Source organism: Xyrauchen texanus, chromosome 41 (assembly GCF_025860055.1).
Source record: "Xyrauchen texanus isolate HMW12.3.18 chromosome 41, RBS_HiC_50CHRs, whole genome shotgun sequence".
Lineage (NCBI taxonomy): Eukaryota > Metazoa > Chordata > Actinopteri > Cypriniformes > Catostomidae > Xyrauchen > Xyrauchen texanus.
The window spans coordinates 5,569,427-5,587,448 of record NC_068316.1 but is presented as its reverse complement, the minus strand read 5'-3'; the positions used below and the strand labels follow the sequence as shown (position 1 = coordinate 5,587,448).

General features: G+C 37.1%; 1 protein-coding gene across 1 annotated transcript in view; it reads left to right on the top strand.

Annotated features, from left to right (window-relative positions):
- The window catches only part of LOC127634491 (suppression of tumorigenicity 18 protein-like), a 54,435-nt gene that overhangs the window by 26,262 nt on the left and 10,151 nt on the right, over window positions 1-18,022 (top strand). Inside the window, exons 6-14 of the mRNA XM_052114078.1 lie at window positions 2,265-2,963; window positions 4,627-4,761; window positions 6,003-6,093; window positions 6,540-6,632; window positions 6,887-7,086; window positions 9,401-9,600; window positions 13,149-13,394; window positions 15,268-15,374; window positions 15,587-15,649. Coding sequence (XP_051970038.1) covers window positions 2,265-2,963; window positions 4,627-4,761; window positions 6,003-6,093; window positions 6,540-6,632; window positions 6,887-7,086; window positions 9,401-9,600; window positions 13,149-13,394; window positions 15,268-15,374; window positions 15,587-15,649 — 1,834 coding nt within the window. The remainder of the gene's footprint in view (window positions 1-2,264; window positions 2,964-4,626; window positions 4,762-6,002; window positions 6,094-6,539; window positions 6,633-6,886; window positions 7,087-9,400; window positions 9,601-13,148; window positions 13,395-15,267; window positions 15,375-15,586; window positions 15,650-18,022) is intronic.

Genomic DNA, 18,022 nt, shown 5'->3' with positions numbered 1-18,022 from the left:
ATTGGACAAAATATAATGCAAAATTGCTGTGTTACAGTATCACCAGTGTGTGTGTGTGTGTGTGTGTATGGTTTGCATGTTGTATAGTCTCATCCCTTTGTGTGTTTGTTGTTTTCTTTTTTTGTGGCTGATTTATTTCACAAATAAAAAAAATGCTCTGTATTTTAGATAAACTGCTCTGTATACTCAGATAAAGGAAAACATGTTTATCATATTGGAAACTTTTAATTTGGTAAAGGAAGATGAACTTGTATTGAACCCAGAATAGTCCTTTAATACTCTCTATACTCTTGCTATATGTCCAAAATGATAATTTTGTCATTTGTATTTATATTTATTTTTCAGGAGAAACACAAGCATTTGTTTTCTTCTGGTTATAGTAACATTCAAAATGCACACAATTGGGTGCCATTCCAAAAATAAAAACCGACAAGACTAACCACCCATTCTTCAAACAGCAAGCATAAAAACTATAATTATCAGCACAAACAGAATCAAAATTTAGTTTCATGTGCATGCATTGTGCCTTTGTTTTGTACAGCGCCAATGCAGACCTCTGCAACAATATGCTTGAGTTTGTCATGGTGTGAGCGAATCGGAAAGCGCACTCTAACCCCTCAAAGCCTAGTTTCCATTTGGCAAGCAACGGGTGAGATTGTAAATGCCACTGAGCTCTCTATCCCCCATTTAGGGATGGTTTTTGGGGGGGATTAAAAGCAGAACTACTTTATATGCTCTTTAAGACTAGCAAATGTTTAGTAAGGCAGAATGATCCCATTAGAAGCTCCTGAAATCGCATGTGGCGGGAGCCAAAATGCTCTAATATCTAATCAACTCAGCGGTTGCATATGGTTTGGAGGGTGGCATATAAGGATAAGAGGATAGATGTATCTCATGCTTATGGGGTATTTTGAACTTTAAACCCTAGTGCCCGTAGAGCTTTAACCTCAGAGGGTAAGTTTTAGTGAGATCAGTAAGGGATTGTAAATCAGTTCAGCTGATAGTTTTCTATTGTTAATCATTGACTCGATTACTTAATGTAATCGGGTCTGTTATGATTCCAAATAGTCATTTGAAGGTGATTTTAAGGGATAAAAGGTCTTAGATATGTCTGACCCTTTAAAAAGGAATTAACTATTCTATAAACCAGCCAAAAAGTCAATGAGCTTTATAGATTTTTCAAATATAGTGCTGTAGTACAGCAAATCATGCTTTATTTATATTAGCATCTACAGATGTATATGATCTATTCTTTCTTATATTCATTATGGATGAGCTGTTGGGTGTGGGGTGTTCATTTCTTTCCATTATGTTGGTTTGAAACACACAGTTGTGAAACTTTAATCAAATTAAAATGAAAGCTAAACTGGGGGTCCATGATTTTGTTTATTTTAAAATAGAAGATGAAGATAATTAGTTTTTGTTTGTTTCTTGTATTAACCCATACATTTATTGAATATCTCATATATAGTGTGTATATTTGGATGGAAATCAGATAAATTAGAAATAGATAGAAATAAGTAAAGCATTTTTTAAAGCATGTTGAAAAATGATACATTCATGGCATTTCCTGACCTTATGTCAAAAAAGTTATTTTTTATATTGTTAATTCTTATTTATATATTTTTATATATATCATTCAACATCTAAACATGGCAAATTTCTAGACTCCTCTCCTTGCCATATTGTGTATACACCTATTGATTTATGGATGTGTCCGGATTCATACATCATGTTTTCCCACTTCTACTACCAACCTCAAGTGGTCATATTGTACTGATATGAATTACTGATGTACTGATGTAATGTACTGATATTGGTACGTTAATGAATTACTTCTGGGTAGTTGTGGCTCAGTTGGTAGTGCTGGTCAGCCACTAACTGCAGGGTTGGTGGTTTGAATCCTGGCCCACACGACTCCACATACCGAAGTGTCCTTGGGCAAGACACTGAACCCCAAGTTCCTCCCAATGGCAGGCTAGCAACTTGCATGGCAGCTCTGCCGCCATTGGTGTGTGAATGTGTGTGTGAATGGGTGAATGAGTCACAGTGTAAAGCGCTTTGAATACCGTTAAGGTTAAAAAGGCGCTATATAAGTGCCGACCATTTACCATTTTACCATTTACTTCTGGGGGGAGATTTTTGTAGTCAATTTTCCACTCCATTCAAAGAATATACAAATTAGCTTTTTAACAGCTGTCCCCTCTATGGTGATCTCATAGGTCAGCATTGTCTTACAGCTGTCTCTTTTACCTGTGTCTCAGATGAGGACCTCAATGGTGATGATGTCCTAGAAGACACTATCTATCACAATGCAAAGTCCCACCCCTTGTTGTCATGGTCAGAACAAACGAGCGAGGGTTCACCAGACCTGGTGGCTCAAATGTCTGAACACCAAAACAAGCAAGAGGAGGAAGAGAGTCTAGATTTTGAAGACAAAAACCAGGAGGACATCAGAGTCGGTTATCCCCTGTCCCCAGACCAAGAATTAGATGATGAAGAATGGAGCAGTCCTCGATCCTTGACGAAGGTCAACAGCATCCATCACAGCCCCAGTTCACCTGCAGATGATGGCCTTATAAAGAGACTTCAACTAGGGCACCAAATCCACGAAGATGCCCTTTCTGCATACATAAACAGAAACAATGCAGGGTCAATGATGGAGGAGTTTGGTTGTCCAAGGGAGTTCAGTGATAGTGAGGAGGAGCTCCAGATGCCCAGGATAGAGGAGCGAGGAGGTGTCTGGGGTCCAGGTCTGGTGACAAGTCGTTTGGAACTGGACAGGGCCAGACTAAACCTCAGTCTTCTAGAACAGGCCATGATGCTGCAGTCTGAACATAGACAGGTCTTCCACAGTGCCTACAAAGACATGGACCGCTTTCTTCTGGAGCAGATAAACCATGAAAGAAGGCAGCAGAGGATACTGGAGATAGACACCAGGACCATGTACCACAGCAGCAAAGGTGAGATTCACAAGAGCTTCAGTATAGTTTCACTACGTATTCACTAGCGATTCACCACAGTTTCATCCCAATATCACTAAAGATGCATTACAGATTCACTACAGGTTTCCAACAACTTCGTTATAGTTTCACTACAGATTCGATACAGATTCACATCATTTACATTACAGTTTCATTCCAAATTCACTACTGATGCATTACAGATTCAACACAGTTTAACTACAGTTTCATTTCAGACTCGCTATACTTTCACCACAGATTCATTGCAATTTCATTACAGCTTCACTAAAGTACGGCTACAGATATAGCGTCACAGCAATTTCCCCATAGCGCTACAACAGCTTCACAATAGCTTGTATAAGAGACATTATTCTTTGTAGTGCCTCATGAAACCTTACATTTGGAAACTTACATTTTCCACTTAAAACAGAAGATATCTAAGTATGTTTCCATTTGTTTCTCAAAAACTCAAAATGTGTGAAATGCCACAAAAGCAACCTAAATAAGTTTTTCTTTTTACTGTGTTAGAAATGTAGATGGTGTGCTTGGGCGAATGAGAATCTCTGTGTAAAAATAGATGAGTAAAATCCTCTTAAGTGCTAAAAACATTTTGGCAATAAAATGTTTAATAGTAAATAACCAAAATGTTGCATTAAATAAAGACGCAGAAGAAGAAAATCATCTCATGACATCTCTGGAAAATGGAATGATGGATTTTGATTGGTATCAGCCAGATATTTGACCATGAGCATAAACTAAGTCATAAATCCTAGTAAAGTATCTCTGATGTGAGCTTTAAGCACTTTAATTCTTGTGATGACTGCTATTTATTGGGTAATCTCTGATGATAATCTCTCTATGGATCGACGCTAAGAAATCGGTTCCCCCTAGTAAGACCACAGCCTTAACTAATGTCTCAGATAAATACCCGCATCTAGTCTGCCCCAACATGCTTTTACAGCACACGCTTCAGAGAAATACGACTGGTTTGGATTAAAAGGATACAGTAGTTCACCCAAAAATAAAAATTTTGTAATTATTTTCTCACCCTCATGTCGTTTTAAACTGGTATGTCTTTCTTTATTTCTATAAAGGTGGTCCATAGGACTTGTATGCTGTATTCCAAATCTCCTGAAGCCATTTAATAGCTTTGTGTGAGGAACAGGCTTAAATTTAAGACATTATTCACTGATAAACTCAGGAAATGCTTCAATCAGACATGGAGTCAGTGAGTTGAACTCAAGCATCAGATTAGTGAACAATCCATTTGTTTGAGCCGGATCATTTCAGTTGAACCAGTTGATCCAGTTCACAAATCACACTGAAATATTTGTTCACAAATCAAACTGTGGTCAAACAATGATTCGGTCACAGCAGTTCTCTCTGAAGGGGAAGATTATCAGTTATTGATAAATAATGAGTCATATAGACCACTTTTGTGGTGCATTTTTGCTGCTTTATATTGTCACTTTTGTAGCTTAACAGCCATATTCTGAAACAGCATATATGTTTTAGAGCAACATGGGCCTGAGTAAATAATTACAGAATTTCAGTTGTTCCATATTCCATTAAATACACATTACTGAAGAACAATTGTGTGTCTGTGCATGTGTGTGTGTGTGTGTGTGTGTGTGCATGTGTGTATGTGTGTGCATTACTGTAGACTCTCCTCGGATGGAAAAGAAAGACATTAAATGTCCGACCCCGGGCTGTGATGGGACGGGTCATGTGACAGGTCTCTACCCACATCACCGGAGTCTATCAGGATGTCCTCACAAAGTCAGAGTGCCCCCAGAGAGTAAGTGTCTTCTCACGTTATGCATCACTTCCTGAGGACATTAGACACACTTCCCATTCACAGCGGTACAATACAAACAGAACAGATACAATTAGTGATAACAACACAGTGATCATTTTCAGTACATAAATATTCATGCAATTCTAATGATCAAGGTCTATTTGAACAAACACTGAGGGATAAAATGTTACTTAGTGATTGCTTAACTAACCGGCCTCTATTATTTTCAGCATATTATTGCATATCGACATGGTATGAACTGTATTCAGTTTAAGGTATATTATGCAATATATATATATTTATTCAAAGCGACATAGAAAAGAAGAATAATACTGTACATCATAAGCGATTCATCTTAAGGTGTTACGAAAAGTGCTGCATTAAAAAGTTCCAATTGCATCAGAATAATAGTATCCAAGGCAGATTTTATATATATATATATATATATATATATATATAGAGAGAGAGAGAGAGAGAGAGAGAGAGAGAGAGAGAGAGAGAGAGAGAGAGAGAGAGAGACTTCCATTGAAAGAGCATAGTTTAGTATCAAGCTCACAGTTTTGAAACTATGAAAGTTGTTAAAAAATAATTTTTCATCCATCAACAGCTCAACTGAGATTTGTTGTCCTGCAGTATGCAAATCGAAAGCGCACTCTGGAAATGACTTTTCACTTGATGTTTTCTCCATTTGAAAGTAGCACAACAAACATTCACCATTAAACAGTGATGCGACAAAAGGAAGAGAAAATGTAATTAAGTTTTTTTTCTTTTTTCCCCTCCAATATGAAAGCATGTACTCTTAAACCAGAGGCTGCATTCTGCGAATCAAAGGACCCGTGGATGCAGCCTCTAAATAAATAGACGAACACATCCCTCCAAACTAATTGAAAATTATGAACAGAGTGAAAAGTTACTAAGGATACTGAATAAGACTATAGCACACTATGTGTGGGTCTCTTAAATGGTAATCATGACTTGTTTGTAGTCATGGTGTGTTTGCACATTGTTATTTGAAGGGAAAGTAGAATTGAAAGTGTTTAGGGAGTCCAGACTGCATTTAAAAGTTTATTTAGCATGGAAAGTTTGAACGACTCCAGTTGGAGCTTATTTGGTGTATATATCTAGGATGTAGCCTACCATCTGCTGAATAATTATTGCTTATTTAATGACATTTTTGTCCTTTAGCTGGAAAGCTTCATACGATACGTTCTATTGTAAAACATTATCCCTTTGTTTCTTAGTACTTGCCATGCACGAAAATGTTCTGAAGTGCCCGACCCCTGGCTGTACGGGAAGAGGCCATGTCAATAGTAACCGGAGCACGCACAGAAGGTAAGCACAATGAAAACTGCTTCTTAAAATACGTATATTTTATATATATATATATATATATATATATATATATATATATATATATATATATATATTTGTGTGTGTTACTCTATTGTCCACAGTAACACTGAATTAAACCACCTTAAATAACCACACACATTCTCGAAAAGAGATGAGCATGCAATGAAAATGCAGATACGTTATAAAAAACATGAAGTTTGCTAATAACAATAAAGAAAAATGTTACTGACACTTAACCAGACTATAAAATGAGATGTGTCATGCATAGAAACTGTTGGGTTAATTTTAATTGAACAATTATCATTTAATGCACCCAAATTCAATTAAAATATAATGTTAACAACCCAAAGGAGGCGTAAAAAGAACTGACTTAGATGTACCATAAGACTGACTCCACACTTGTAATGTCTTTTGTCTTATTTTAGTCTCTCTGGCTGCCCAATAGCTGCTGCAGAAAAGATCTCAAAACCGCTAGAGGATCCCACGAAATGCAGAGAGACAGCAGAGAGAATGGCTAGGTAATAAACCTTTAATATCTTTACACATCTATAAGAGAACATTCAGGCAGGTAGTTGTTTTAAGGAGGTGCTGTCACACTTGATTGTACAGAAATCAAGCAAGATCCTAATCAGGTTCTAGAGATAATTCATCTCTAAGAGATTAAATACAATTTGTGAATGGCCAAATAAATCTGGCAAATTGTAATTCATACTCTTAAAATTGATCCTTTGATCCTGCTTTTCTTTGTTTTCTGAAATACTTATTTGTCCAGACCTTTAGGAAATTTGAAGAAATTTGACTTCACCTACAGATTTGCACATCCCATGGCAGCGTTACAGGCCAGTATGGCCAAAGACATGGACAAGTACAGCAAAGGCCATTTCGACTATGCCAGTTTTGACGCCCAGGTCTTTGGCAAACAAGCCCAGATGGCATCAGACCAGAACCACAAATCTTTACATTTTCCTGACTGTGAGTGTCTCTTTTGTTTAGAATTATAGGACATTAGTTTAAAAATAAATGTATAGTTTTTGGAACACAATCAACATTGACTCCATTTAAGCAGTATATGTACAATCCCTTATTCGCTCAATACCTCATTTTGAATCTGAACAATCTCGAACGTCTTGTTAGTGGTGTTTGTTAAAGCAAAAATCACTATTACTATTGCTCATATAGTGTTAGCTTAGGTTAGGTTAGGTTAGGTTAGGTTAGGTTAGGTTAGGTTAGGTTAGGTTAGGTTAGGTTGGGTTGGGTTAGGTTAGGTTACGTTGGGTTGGGTTGGGTTGGGTTGGGTTAAGTTAGGTTAGGTTAGTTTAGGTTAGGTTAGGTTAGGTTAAGATAGGTTAAGTTAGGTTAAGTTAGGTTAGGTTAAGTTAGGTTAAGTTAAATTAGACTAAGTTAAGTTTGGTTAAGTTAAGTTAGGTTAAGTTAAGTTAGGTTAGGTTAGGTTAGGTTTGGTTAGGTTAGGTTAAGTTAGGTTAGGTTAAGTTAGGTTAGGTTAAGTTAGGTTAAGTTAGGTTAGGATAAGTTAGGTTAAGTTAGGTTAAGTTAATTTAGGTTAGGTTAGGTTAAGTTAGATTAAGTTAAGTTAGGTTAGGTTAAGTTAAATTAGATTAAGTTAAGTTTGGTTAAGTTAGGTTAAGTTAGGTTAGGTTAATTTAGGTTAGGTTAAGTTAAGTTAGGTTCAGTTAGATTAGGTTAGGTTAAGTTAGGTTAAGTTAAGTTAGATTAGGTTAGGTTAGGTTAGGTTAGATTAAGTTAAGTTAAGTTAAGTTAGGTTAAGTTAGGTTAGGTTAAGTTAGGTTAAGTTAAGTTAGATTAGGTTAGGTTAGGTTAGGTTAGATTAAGTTAAGTTAAGTTAAGTTAGGTTAGGTTAAATTAGGTTAAGTTAGGTTAAGTTAGGTTAATTAGGTTAGATTAGGTTAAGTTAGATTAAGTTAGGTTAGGTTAGGTTAGGTTAAGTTAGGTTAGGTTAAGTTAGGTTAGGTTAAGTTCAGGTTAGGGTCATTAGGATTTTTCCAAACCCCTAGCCTTAAACATTATGATTTGATGGATAGCATGTCCCCCATCATTTGTGTTATGGGGTCTTTTTGAAGAGTAACACAAGCCCTTTCGACATACATTCATGTGCAGCATATGAATTATAGATATCTATTATTCTCTTTTTATTAGTTAAAATGCTAATTTTTGATATCAGCAATCAAATTACTACTAAAAATAATTTTTAGTACAAATATTAATTCCTGATAACAACAATCAAACAACAACTTTTACAAATACTAACTATTGATATCTGGAATTTGGTTTTCACTAGTAGAAATGATCATTTCAGATATTTGGAAATTAATTTCAGATATCAATTCATTGAAAAGTAATTAAATATGTATTTAAAGGCTTTCTTACAAGTTACAATCACATTACAAGAATCTCAAATGAACATCGCAACTATCGAAAGCCAAACTAAAACTTCAGATATCAGAAATTAGCATTCATTTACAATTTAACTGTTGATGTCAGGAATGGACATTTTCATTAGTAACAAATTAATTATTCACAATAAACATTATTATGTTTACTTTTAAGAAGCACATACTGTAGCTGGAATGTATATTTGGAATTTCTACTAGTACTAAATTATAGATATCTCTAAATGTATTTTGATCATTTATCACATCATTGTGAGATTCTACTAGTCAAAATACAGTGATAACAATAATTATGTTTTTACTAGTTGAAATTCCATTTAAGATATCAAGATTCATTTATGGTATCAAGATTTAACATTTTAACTAGTGCAAACCTAATTAATTATACAAAAAATGGCATTTTCACTAGAAGTCATTCCAATGATGATCTCAAGAATTAGCATTGTAACTAGTGAAAATGTAATTCTAGATATCTATATTTTATATTCTGCACAAATGTTTTTTTTTTACTTGGACTAATAAGCAATCACCAAGGAAGCAATCAAAAAGCAACCGCATTGCAACGTGCTAAAAACCACTCAGAACACCCTAGCAACTGCATAGCAAAGCCCTGGCAACCACCCACAATCCCTAGCATCATGACAAAGAGTTTTGCAAAAGCAAGCACCACATACGTTATATCCAAAAATATGAAAATCTACTTTAATGATGTTAAGTTGTTCATCTGCATAGTTGAGGGTTTGTACTTCCTGTATGTGTCTCAGCATAATATGATCAATTACAATTTATGCCTCTCTCTCTTTCTGGATCTGCCTCTCTCTCTTCATCTGAATACTAACTATATCTATCTTTCTCAGCCTCTGCTCAGTTCCCCTGTTTTCTTGGTCCTGGTGGTCATTTAGTCATGGCCGGAGACTACAGCCCTAATTGCCATAAACCCCAAAGCAACACCCTTCAGTCCAACATTGCATCTGCAGCCATCCTCAACCTCTCCACTCGTTGCCGAGACAACAGCAAGGCCCTGCCCCCCGCTCGGCCCCTGGCATCATCCACAAAGGTAATCAAATTAGACCACTCAGAAAAAGGTATTTAATGTGGTCATTTTAAAACAACTGTGATTTGTGTATGAAAAAGCGAGAGTAACATCAAAAGACACTTTTTGGCATGGAGAACTGTGTTGCCTCTGGTGGCACAACAACAAGAGAGAGGGAGAGCTTTTTTCTTTTTTCTTTCTTTTTTTTTTACCCACACTGGTCCTAAAGCTTTAATGTACACAAAGGAGAATTTGTGTAATCACATCAAAAAGAGTTGGGAGGAATACAATCACGGTGTCTTTCTCTTTGACAATTATAAGGCTTTTTGTAAAACATGTGGCCGTGCATTTGATTTCTACTTGTGCTAATGGTAATGTTGGAGGGGGTGGGGGGTATTCTCTTGTCTGTTTTTTCCACTGCAGATGGTCGAAGACATTTTGCTAAGTAATATATTATCCTAGATAAGCTCACGCAGATCCTTTGCCATTCATCTCTAACAGACGATCTATGAGAAGTTGGATTAAATCAATTGGTTGGGGGATTTATAGACACCACTCTTTTATTTAAATTGAATAAGAAAAGTCAGTTTGGGGCATCAGATTACGTATGTTACACTGTAAAAATGGACATTTGATTCAGATTTTCACTCTTTGGTGCTGATCCTTTAATAGAATATCAAGCTTTTTTTTCCCCTCCGCATTTCTTCCCAATTTGGAAGTCCTCATGGTGGCATAGTGACTCGCCTCAATCCGGGTGGCGGAGGACAAATCCCAGTTGCCTCTGCGTCTGAGACAGTCAATCCACGCATTTATCAAATGGCTTGTTGAGCATGTTACCGCGGAGACATAGCGCGTGTGGAGGCTTCATGCTATTCTCCGCGGTATCCACGCACAACTCACCACGCTCCCCACCGAGAGCGAGAGCCACATTATAGCGACCACAAGGAGGTTACCCCATGTGACTCTACCCACCCTAGCAACCGGGCCAGTTTTGTTACTTAGGAGACCTGGCTGGAGTCTCTCAGCAGGCCCTGGATTCAAACTCAAGACTCCAGGTGTGGTAGTCAGCATCTTTATTCGCTGAGCTAAACTTTCCTTTGAAGTCAAGTCTTAGCGGTTAGTGCATATGCTTCAACACAATGAATTGGGTTGCTCATGTGAGTGATTTATGTTCAAATCCGGTTCGCAGCATTTCCAGTTTTGTTCCTACTCTTAAAAAGTGGCAAAAGGCCAAAACTAAAATAGTTAACTAATATAATCACAACTATCAAGTCTTGGTAATGTATAAGAACTGAAGTTAGAACAGTGTCATTGTAAGCCCTATGTTGCAATGACCCCACTTAAACTCAATGAAGTACACGTAATTTAACAGTGAAAATGCAAATACGAATCAAATTTTACTTCAAATTTACTTTACTTTACTGAATCAAAACAGTCCTTTAATAGTGTAACAAACCATTGATTTTTCCTTTATTCTTATATAAATATACAAGACCCTCTTATAAAAATGTCATTTAGAATGGTCATTGTAAGTTCTCATTATGCTGCAACGAACCGATTAAACTCACAAAAATAGAATATAAATGAAATTTAACATCTTGTTTGTCACAGTGAAAATGCAAATATGAATGACATTTTATTGTATTCTATTTTTGAGCCAGTCCTTTAATAGAATAACATAGTGTTGATACACATAAATTCTAATAAACAAGAAGAAAAGAAAAACATTTTCAAGAAGTTTTTAAATATCAAACCTTGATAGTGGATTTGTGACCTAACGGTTTGTGCATGTATCAATGCATTAATTGTGATGCAATGTGAGAAGTGTTTGTTTGAATAGGCTCTTAGCACTTTGAGTCTTGTTTCTTCTCTTCACTAAAAATAAAGTGTCAAAATGACACAAAAATGGTGAGATATTTTAATCATAAATATGTCTCATAAGTATAAATAAGTCTTCTGCCTTTATACATTTGTATATGTAAGACCCTCTTATTAGAACTGAAGGTAGAGTCTCTTCAAGTGCTCATTGTTGCAACAACCCACTTAAACTCACTGAAATAGCAAATAAATGCTATTTAACAGCCTATTCGGTTGTATTAAAATGTTCATAATAAGAACAACAATACAGGATTGTTATGCAATTTATGGGGTAGTAGTAATTACATTATAATAAAATAGTAACTACATTGTAATGAAAACAAAATAAACATTTTAATCATAAATATCAAGTCTTCTGCCTTTATACATTTGTAAATATGTAAGACTTTCAAACTTTTATTAGAACTGCAGTTAGAGTAGTATAATTTTAAGCACTAATTGTTGCAACAACCCACTTAAACTCACTAAAATACCAAATAAAAGCAAATTAACAGCCTAGTCTGATGTATTACAATGCACTTTTCATAATTAGAACAACAGTACAGGATTGTCACGCAATTATCTTTTGGTAATAGTAATTACATTGTAATACAATAGTAATTACTTTGTAATTAGTGATAAAGAGAGACCATATAGTTGGATCCATTTAGTTTACCAGCTTTATTTTATAAAAATGAGGTCTTCCTCTCAAACACTGAGTGATAAAACAGAGAGGAACTTGCAGAAGTATGGTGTGAAATGTTTCATACACCTACACACCAAGCAGACCGTTCGTAGTTCCAGCATTCAGTGGGCAGAGAGCAGGTATACTGTATGAAATGAGCGAATGAATAAAACAGTGTTAGCCGATCTGTCATCTGCTGATATCTGCGATGAAATGTCTTTATGCATGTTAAGTATCTCCATTTCCCGGTTTGTTTCCAAGTCGCTTGTTTTTTTCTTCTTTTAAGAATACAGCTAATCGTCTTTCAGTGTTTCATGAAAGTGTGGGAGAAAGATGTCACCTCATTTGTTCTTAAGACTGTAGAGAATGGCAATAGACGAGAACAACTCTGCTACGTCATGTGCAGGGATTAACTCGATAGGTGTGCCGTTGGTTGGTTCCAGCTGGTTAGGGCGAGTTAGATTTAGTTCCATGTGTGGTTTGTAATCGGAAGAATTGTTATTAGTACCTTCATAAGCTCACTTTTGTTTGGTGAGCTTATGAAAATATGTGTGGAATAATTGGTGTCACACATTTTTAAGCAGTTAATGAGTCCCACAAAAACCTCTATTCGCTACTTAACAGACTGGCACATCTGCTAATGATAAAATGTATGATATTAAGCAACGCAAAGCGTTTCAGTTTCTGCCTTAATGGTAGTGACCTAAAACCACTATTTGTGTCATTTAGAAACCAGATAGTACAGCTGTCACTGGAAAAAAAAGAGGAAAGTAATACAGGATGACTATGCCTTATGTCAATAACTATGTGCATTACTAGAAGATCCACTTGTATTTATAATGTTAATTGTCATTCATTTCAATACGTAATACAGGTGCAACATTCTAAAGATACTATGATGAAGCAAAGATGCTAATTGTTTGAGTACAACTATAATACACTTTTTTCTAAGTTAATGAAAAAGAATCCTAGTTTGACAAAAACTCTTTTGTCAACTATTGATTTAAACTAGTTTGTTTTAAACTTTCAGGACACCCTCATTGAGGTAGATGAAAACGGAACACTGGATTTAAGCATGAAAAAGAAGAGAGAGAAAGCGCGGGACTCTCCTGTGATGCCAGCATTAGGAGACGCTCTCTTTACCTCACCTGAACCTTCGTTGGCCAAAGCAGCGGGTATCCAGATCTCTCCGGCCATCTACCGTGTCCTCTATGAACAGGACGCCTGGGGCACACCATTAAATTACAGCAAAATACCCATCCAACACGACAAAGAGGTGAGACAGATGGACTACAAGTTAAATTCAGTTTAATAACACTTATAGCAAATGAATGAGGGTCACATATAAAAATGTGTATATGCACAGAGTACAAACTGTATTGCTTAAAGGTTGCTAAATGAACTAAAGTTCTCGGTTATACTTAATTTAAGTGTCAACTTGGTCGCAGTCGAGATGTTTCCGCTAAATTGCCTCCAAAGAAGAAATAAAAATAGATACAAATGTCTTTAACATTAGTGTGGATGGCTCAGATCATTTGTCTTGGAAGAATTTGAAGAGAAATCATATTTTGAGAGAGTTCATATTTAAATGTATGTGATATTTTAAGATCAATCGACAGCAATTTTGGCTTATTGTTGATTACCACAAAAATGTATTTAGACTCGTCCCTTCTTTTCTTAAAAAAAGAAGAAGCAAAAATCGAGGTTACAGTGAGGCACTTATAATGAAAGTGAATGGGGCCAATTTCTGGAAGGTTTAAAGGCAGACATGTGAAGCTTATCATTTTATCAAAGCACTTACATTAATTCAAATTTGGGCACTATTTGAGCGATAAAGTTGTTCAAATCATTGATTTTGTGGTGGACTACTGTTCTAGGTGGATGAACTTCTAGTTATTTGTCTCAAAAAAGTTGTAAAATTGGATATAACTTAACACAGAAAAGGTTTGTAAGCAATTTTATCATACTAAAACCATGTTAACACATATAAAGTTTACATCTTGTGGCTATACTTTTGAAACAGTGATTATTTTAATGTTAATTGATTGGCCCCATTCACTTCCATTGTAAGTGCCTTACAGTTCTCCAGGATTATTTAATAAAAAAAAAGAAAAATTAAGAAAAGGAGGGACAAATCTGAATTATTTTGTGGTAATCAGCATAATGCCACAAATGCTGTCGATTAAGCTTAACTTTTATTTCAACCTGGAATCTTCTTTTAAGCTGCTTTCCATTTAATGTCATTGCCATCAAGGAGAAACAACTGAGATATTCAAATGGTCTTATTTGTGATTTGAAGTGTTGCAAACTGAGGAATAAATTGTGCAAAAGTTCAGGCCTTAAATGGACCTTATGCACTAAAAATAAAGTTAATAATGTTTTATTCCGGTAAGAAATACTATTTAACATCACAGAATAAACCTGAATATATTAGGCTACACAAACAAAACTAATTATATGAGTTGGATCAGGTAGAAATAGCATGTTACCACTTTTTACAATGTATAACTTTTGTAGTTGGTGGGTATAGTATCGCTCTGTTGGATGGAAAACTATTAATGCCTTGTTATGACCTGAGAAAGCCAAACTCAGTGTCTAAATACTCTTTTGCTTTGGCATGTACAGTATACAACCACAAGAACATATTCAACACAAAGCCTTTAAAAGAGCATCTTAACTTTCTATGTTTTATCACTTTAAGTCAGCCGCAGTACCTAAGGTTATCTGACTGTCTTTAGTGTAGTGCTGCTCCGACATGAAATCAAAATGGAAAAGAAATTACAGAAGAATGTTCCTGAAAAGCTGACCATTTTTGATCCTCTTTGGAATCAAAGAACAAACCCAGACAGTTCTGTTCATGTCTGCTTGTCTGATTCCCTCTCTGACATCTGGTGCTCAAAGATACTTAACTTATAAAAAAAGTAAGTAAATCCAAAGGTTTTACACCCAGCTCGACCACCATAAATACTACAAGGGATTATATGAGAGTTTAAATGGATATATGGTTTACTAAGTATACTTCAGCAGCATCAAACCCTCTCACAGACTATTAGAGCTTCTGTACTTACAGAATGCCATTTTTGAGTGACCTTCGCGATTTTCCTTTGATAATAGCACAACATTTTGACATTATGTCCCTTGTCTTGCAGGTGGGTCCATTGGAGAAGGCATCACTCGAGGACAAAGCATACAATGGGGATGTGAACATTACAAAAAACAAGATGCTCATAAGAGATGCCAAGAAAGAGCTAATGAGGTAATAACATTTTTTGGGAACTTTATTCTGTTTGGGGGTCTCTGCCTAACACTTATGCAATGATTTAGTGTGCATTACAACTTATGGTTTTAAAGACCTTATTAAAGTACAGTGTATGGCACATCAAGCAACCATAATCTGGTCCATGGCCATCCAGAGACATAAAGAAATGAATCTGTTATCAAGTGCAATGCATCTTCTTCTCTTTGCAGTTGTCCGACTCCAGGATGTGATGGTAGTGGTCATGTGACAGGGAATTATGCATCACATAGAAGGTGGGGAGCCCTGCTTACACCCTCTTTGACTTATGTTCCAATCAGTGTTGGGAAATAGTTAAGTTAAAGTAGTGACTCTACTAACTGAACTATTTTTCAGTAGCATGACAGTATCTTTGTAGCTTTTTCAATAACAAGCTTCATTTTCCAACGAGATGCGCTGCAGCATCACAAAACGCTACATTTGTTATATTGTTTTGCAAATGCAGTAACAGAGTTGAGAGAGTATTTAAAAATGCTCACCAAAACAATCCTCTCTCTCTCATTTAGTGCTGGGAAAACCAAATTGTATAAGTGTATTATTTTTTTCGGACAGTTCATGTAAATTAACTGGTTAAAATAAACTATTCCCTTATATATAGTGTTGGGAACTCTGATTCATTTTAGTGAGTCAGTTCTTTCGGATGGTTCATGTAAATGAACTAGTTCACAAAAGTGATTCAGAGCCCTGTGTAGTCTTAAAGAAATTTTCTGGGTTTAATACAAGTTCCCCTTCTGTCACGCACTCGACGTTGTGTCGATCGTAGTGACAAGCGGTCTCTTCTGAGAGCCTCACGTACCTCTGAACTTGAACTTGAGAAAAGGCCAATGTCAAGTTGGCAGACAGAATTTGCAAAGCACTTCACTCTGCATTTCTCGGCGGTGAAGAAACAGACGGAGGCCATCTCCCACATCACGCCGCACCGTCGTAGCGCAGGCCGTCCCCCGTCTGCTTGCCGTGGGCGTCCCCCTGCGAAAAAGCCAATGGCAGCTCCGCCTCAACCTGGGCCCAACTCTCAGCCCCAGCATCGAGCACCCTGCAGTTGGCGTATGCCCCCCGTCTCCAGGACCCCCTCTAGGGCCCCTAAAACCCCTAAACGTTCCTGAGTCGGTGCACCCAGGAAGCCATACGTTTGATCCGGAGCTGGTAAAAAGACCGAGAGCGAGAGCTTGCTCTTCCTCCCTAGCCCTCTGACCACAGATTCAGCAGATTAATTCGCTGCCAGACCCACCACGAGTCGAGTGCTCCGTGTTGGGCTTGGGCTCCACAGGCATAGTTCCCACTTCAGGCAACTCAGTGTGACGTATTTTCCGCGGTACTGTCCCCCCACTGTTAGGACCCGCGTCTCCCTGGGGCAGTCCTCGCTGCCCCCCGGTCGCCATGTCTGTAGCAACTCCTCCCTTGTCAGGCAGGATCTACCACCGCGCCATGTCCACGGGTGGCTTGACAGCCCCCGTGTGTATTGACCACAAGTTACCTCCCCCCAGTTTGGGCAGGTCATGGTCTCCGCAGGGCCTTTTCCCCCTGAAAGAATAGGAACGGGAAAGGACGCCTTCCCCGACGCACGGGGTACAGGGAACCTAAGAGCGGTATATGACACCTTTTATTGGGGCATTGGGGAGGGTTACGTGCACCCGACCCAGCTGCTTGCACCTGGCTCGGCAGCCACATAACACGGGTTAGTGCATGGTGTTTTTAAGTGGGACACCTTGTGTCACTTCAATCGACACAACGTCGAGTGAGTGACAGAAGGGGAACGTCATGGTTACTGTTGTAACTGTTGTTCCCCGATGTAAGGAATGAGACGTTGTGTTCCCCTTGCCACGTCACTATCCCTATCACTGTAACCGTAACCGTATTCTCGGCTCCTCAGTGAAAACCGTATGTCCGGGGCGGGGCATGCAAATTCTCTCTGTCAACAGCCTTTTCTCAAGTTCAAGTTCAGTGGTACGTGAGGCTCTCATAAGAGACCCCTTGTGTCACTACAATCGACACAATGTCTCGTTCTTTCCCTCGGGGAACGGAGGTTACAACAGTAACCATGACGTTAAGCTCAATCGACAGCATTTTTGGCATAATATTGATTACCACACATTATCCAAATACCAAATTATTTTGACTCCTCCCTCCTTTTCTTTAAAAAAAAGCAAAAATCGAGGTTACAGTGAGGCACTTACAATGGAAGTCAATGGGGCCAATCCACAAAGTATAGCCACAAGAAAAAAACAATATGCATGTTAACATTATTTTAGATTGATAAAATCACTTAATAAACTTTTCTGTTTAAAGTTAGACAATTTTATAATTTTGTTGCCATGATGATTTAATGTCAACCAACCCTAAAACCTTAAAATGACTGTGAAAATGACAATTTAAACAACTTTACAGCATGAGTTTTAAAAGAAGAATTCATTGAAGTGCTTTTATAAATTGATAAGCTTCACATTTCTGCCTTTAAACCTTCCAAAAATAGGTCCCATTCACTTCCATTGTAAGTGCCTCACTGTAACCATGATTGTTTATTTTATTAAATTTTTAAGAAAAGGAGGGATAAGTCGAAATAATTTTTTGTGGTTAATCAACATGCCACAAATGCTGTTTATTGAGGATAA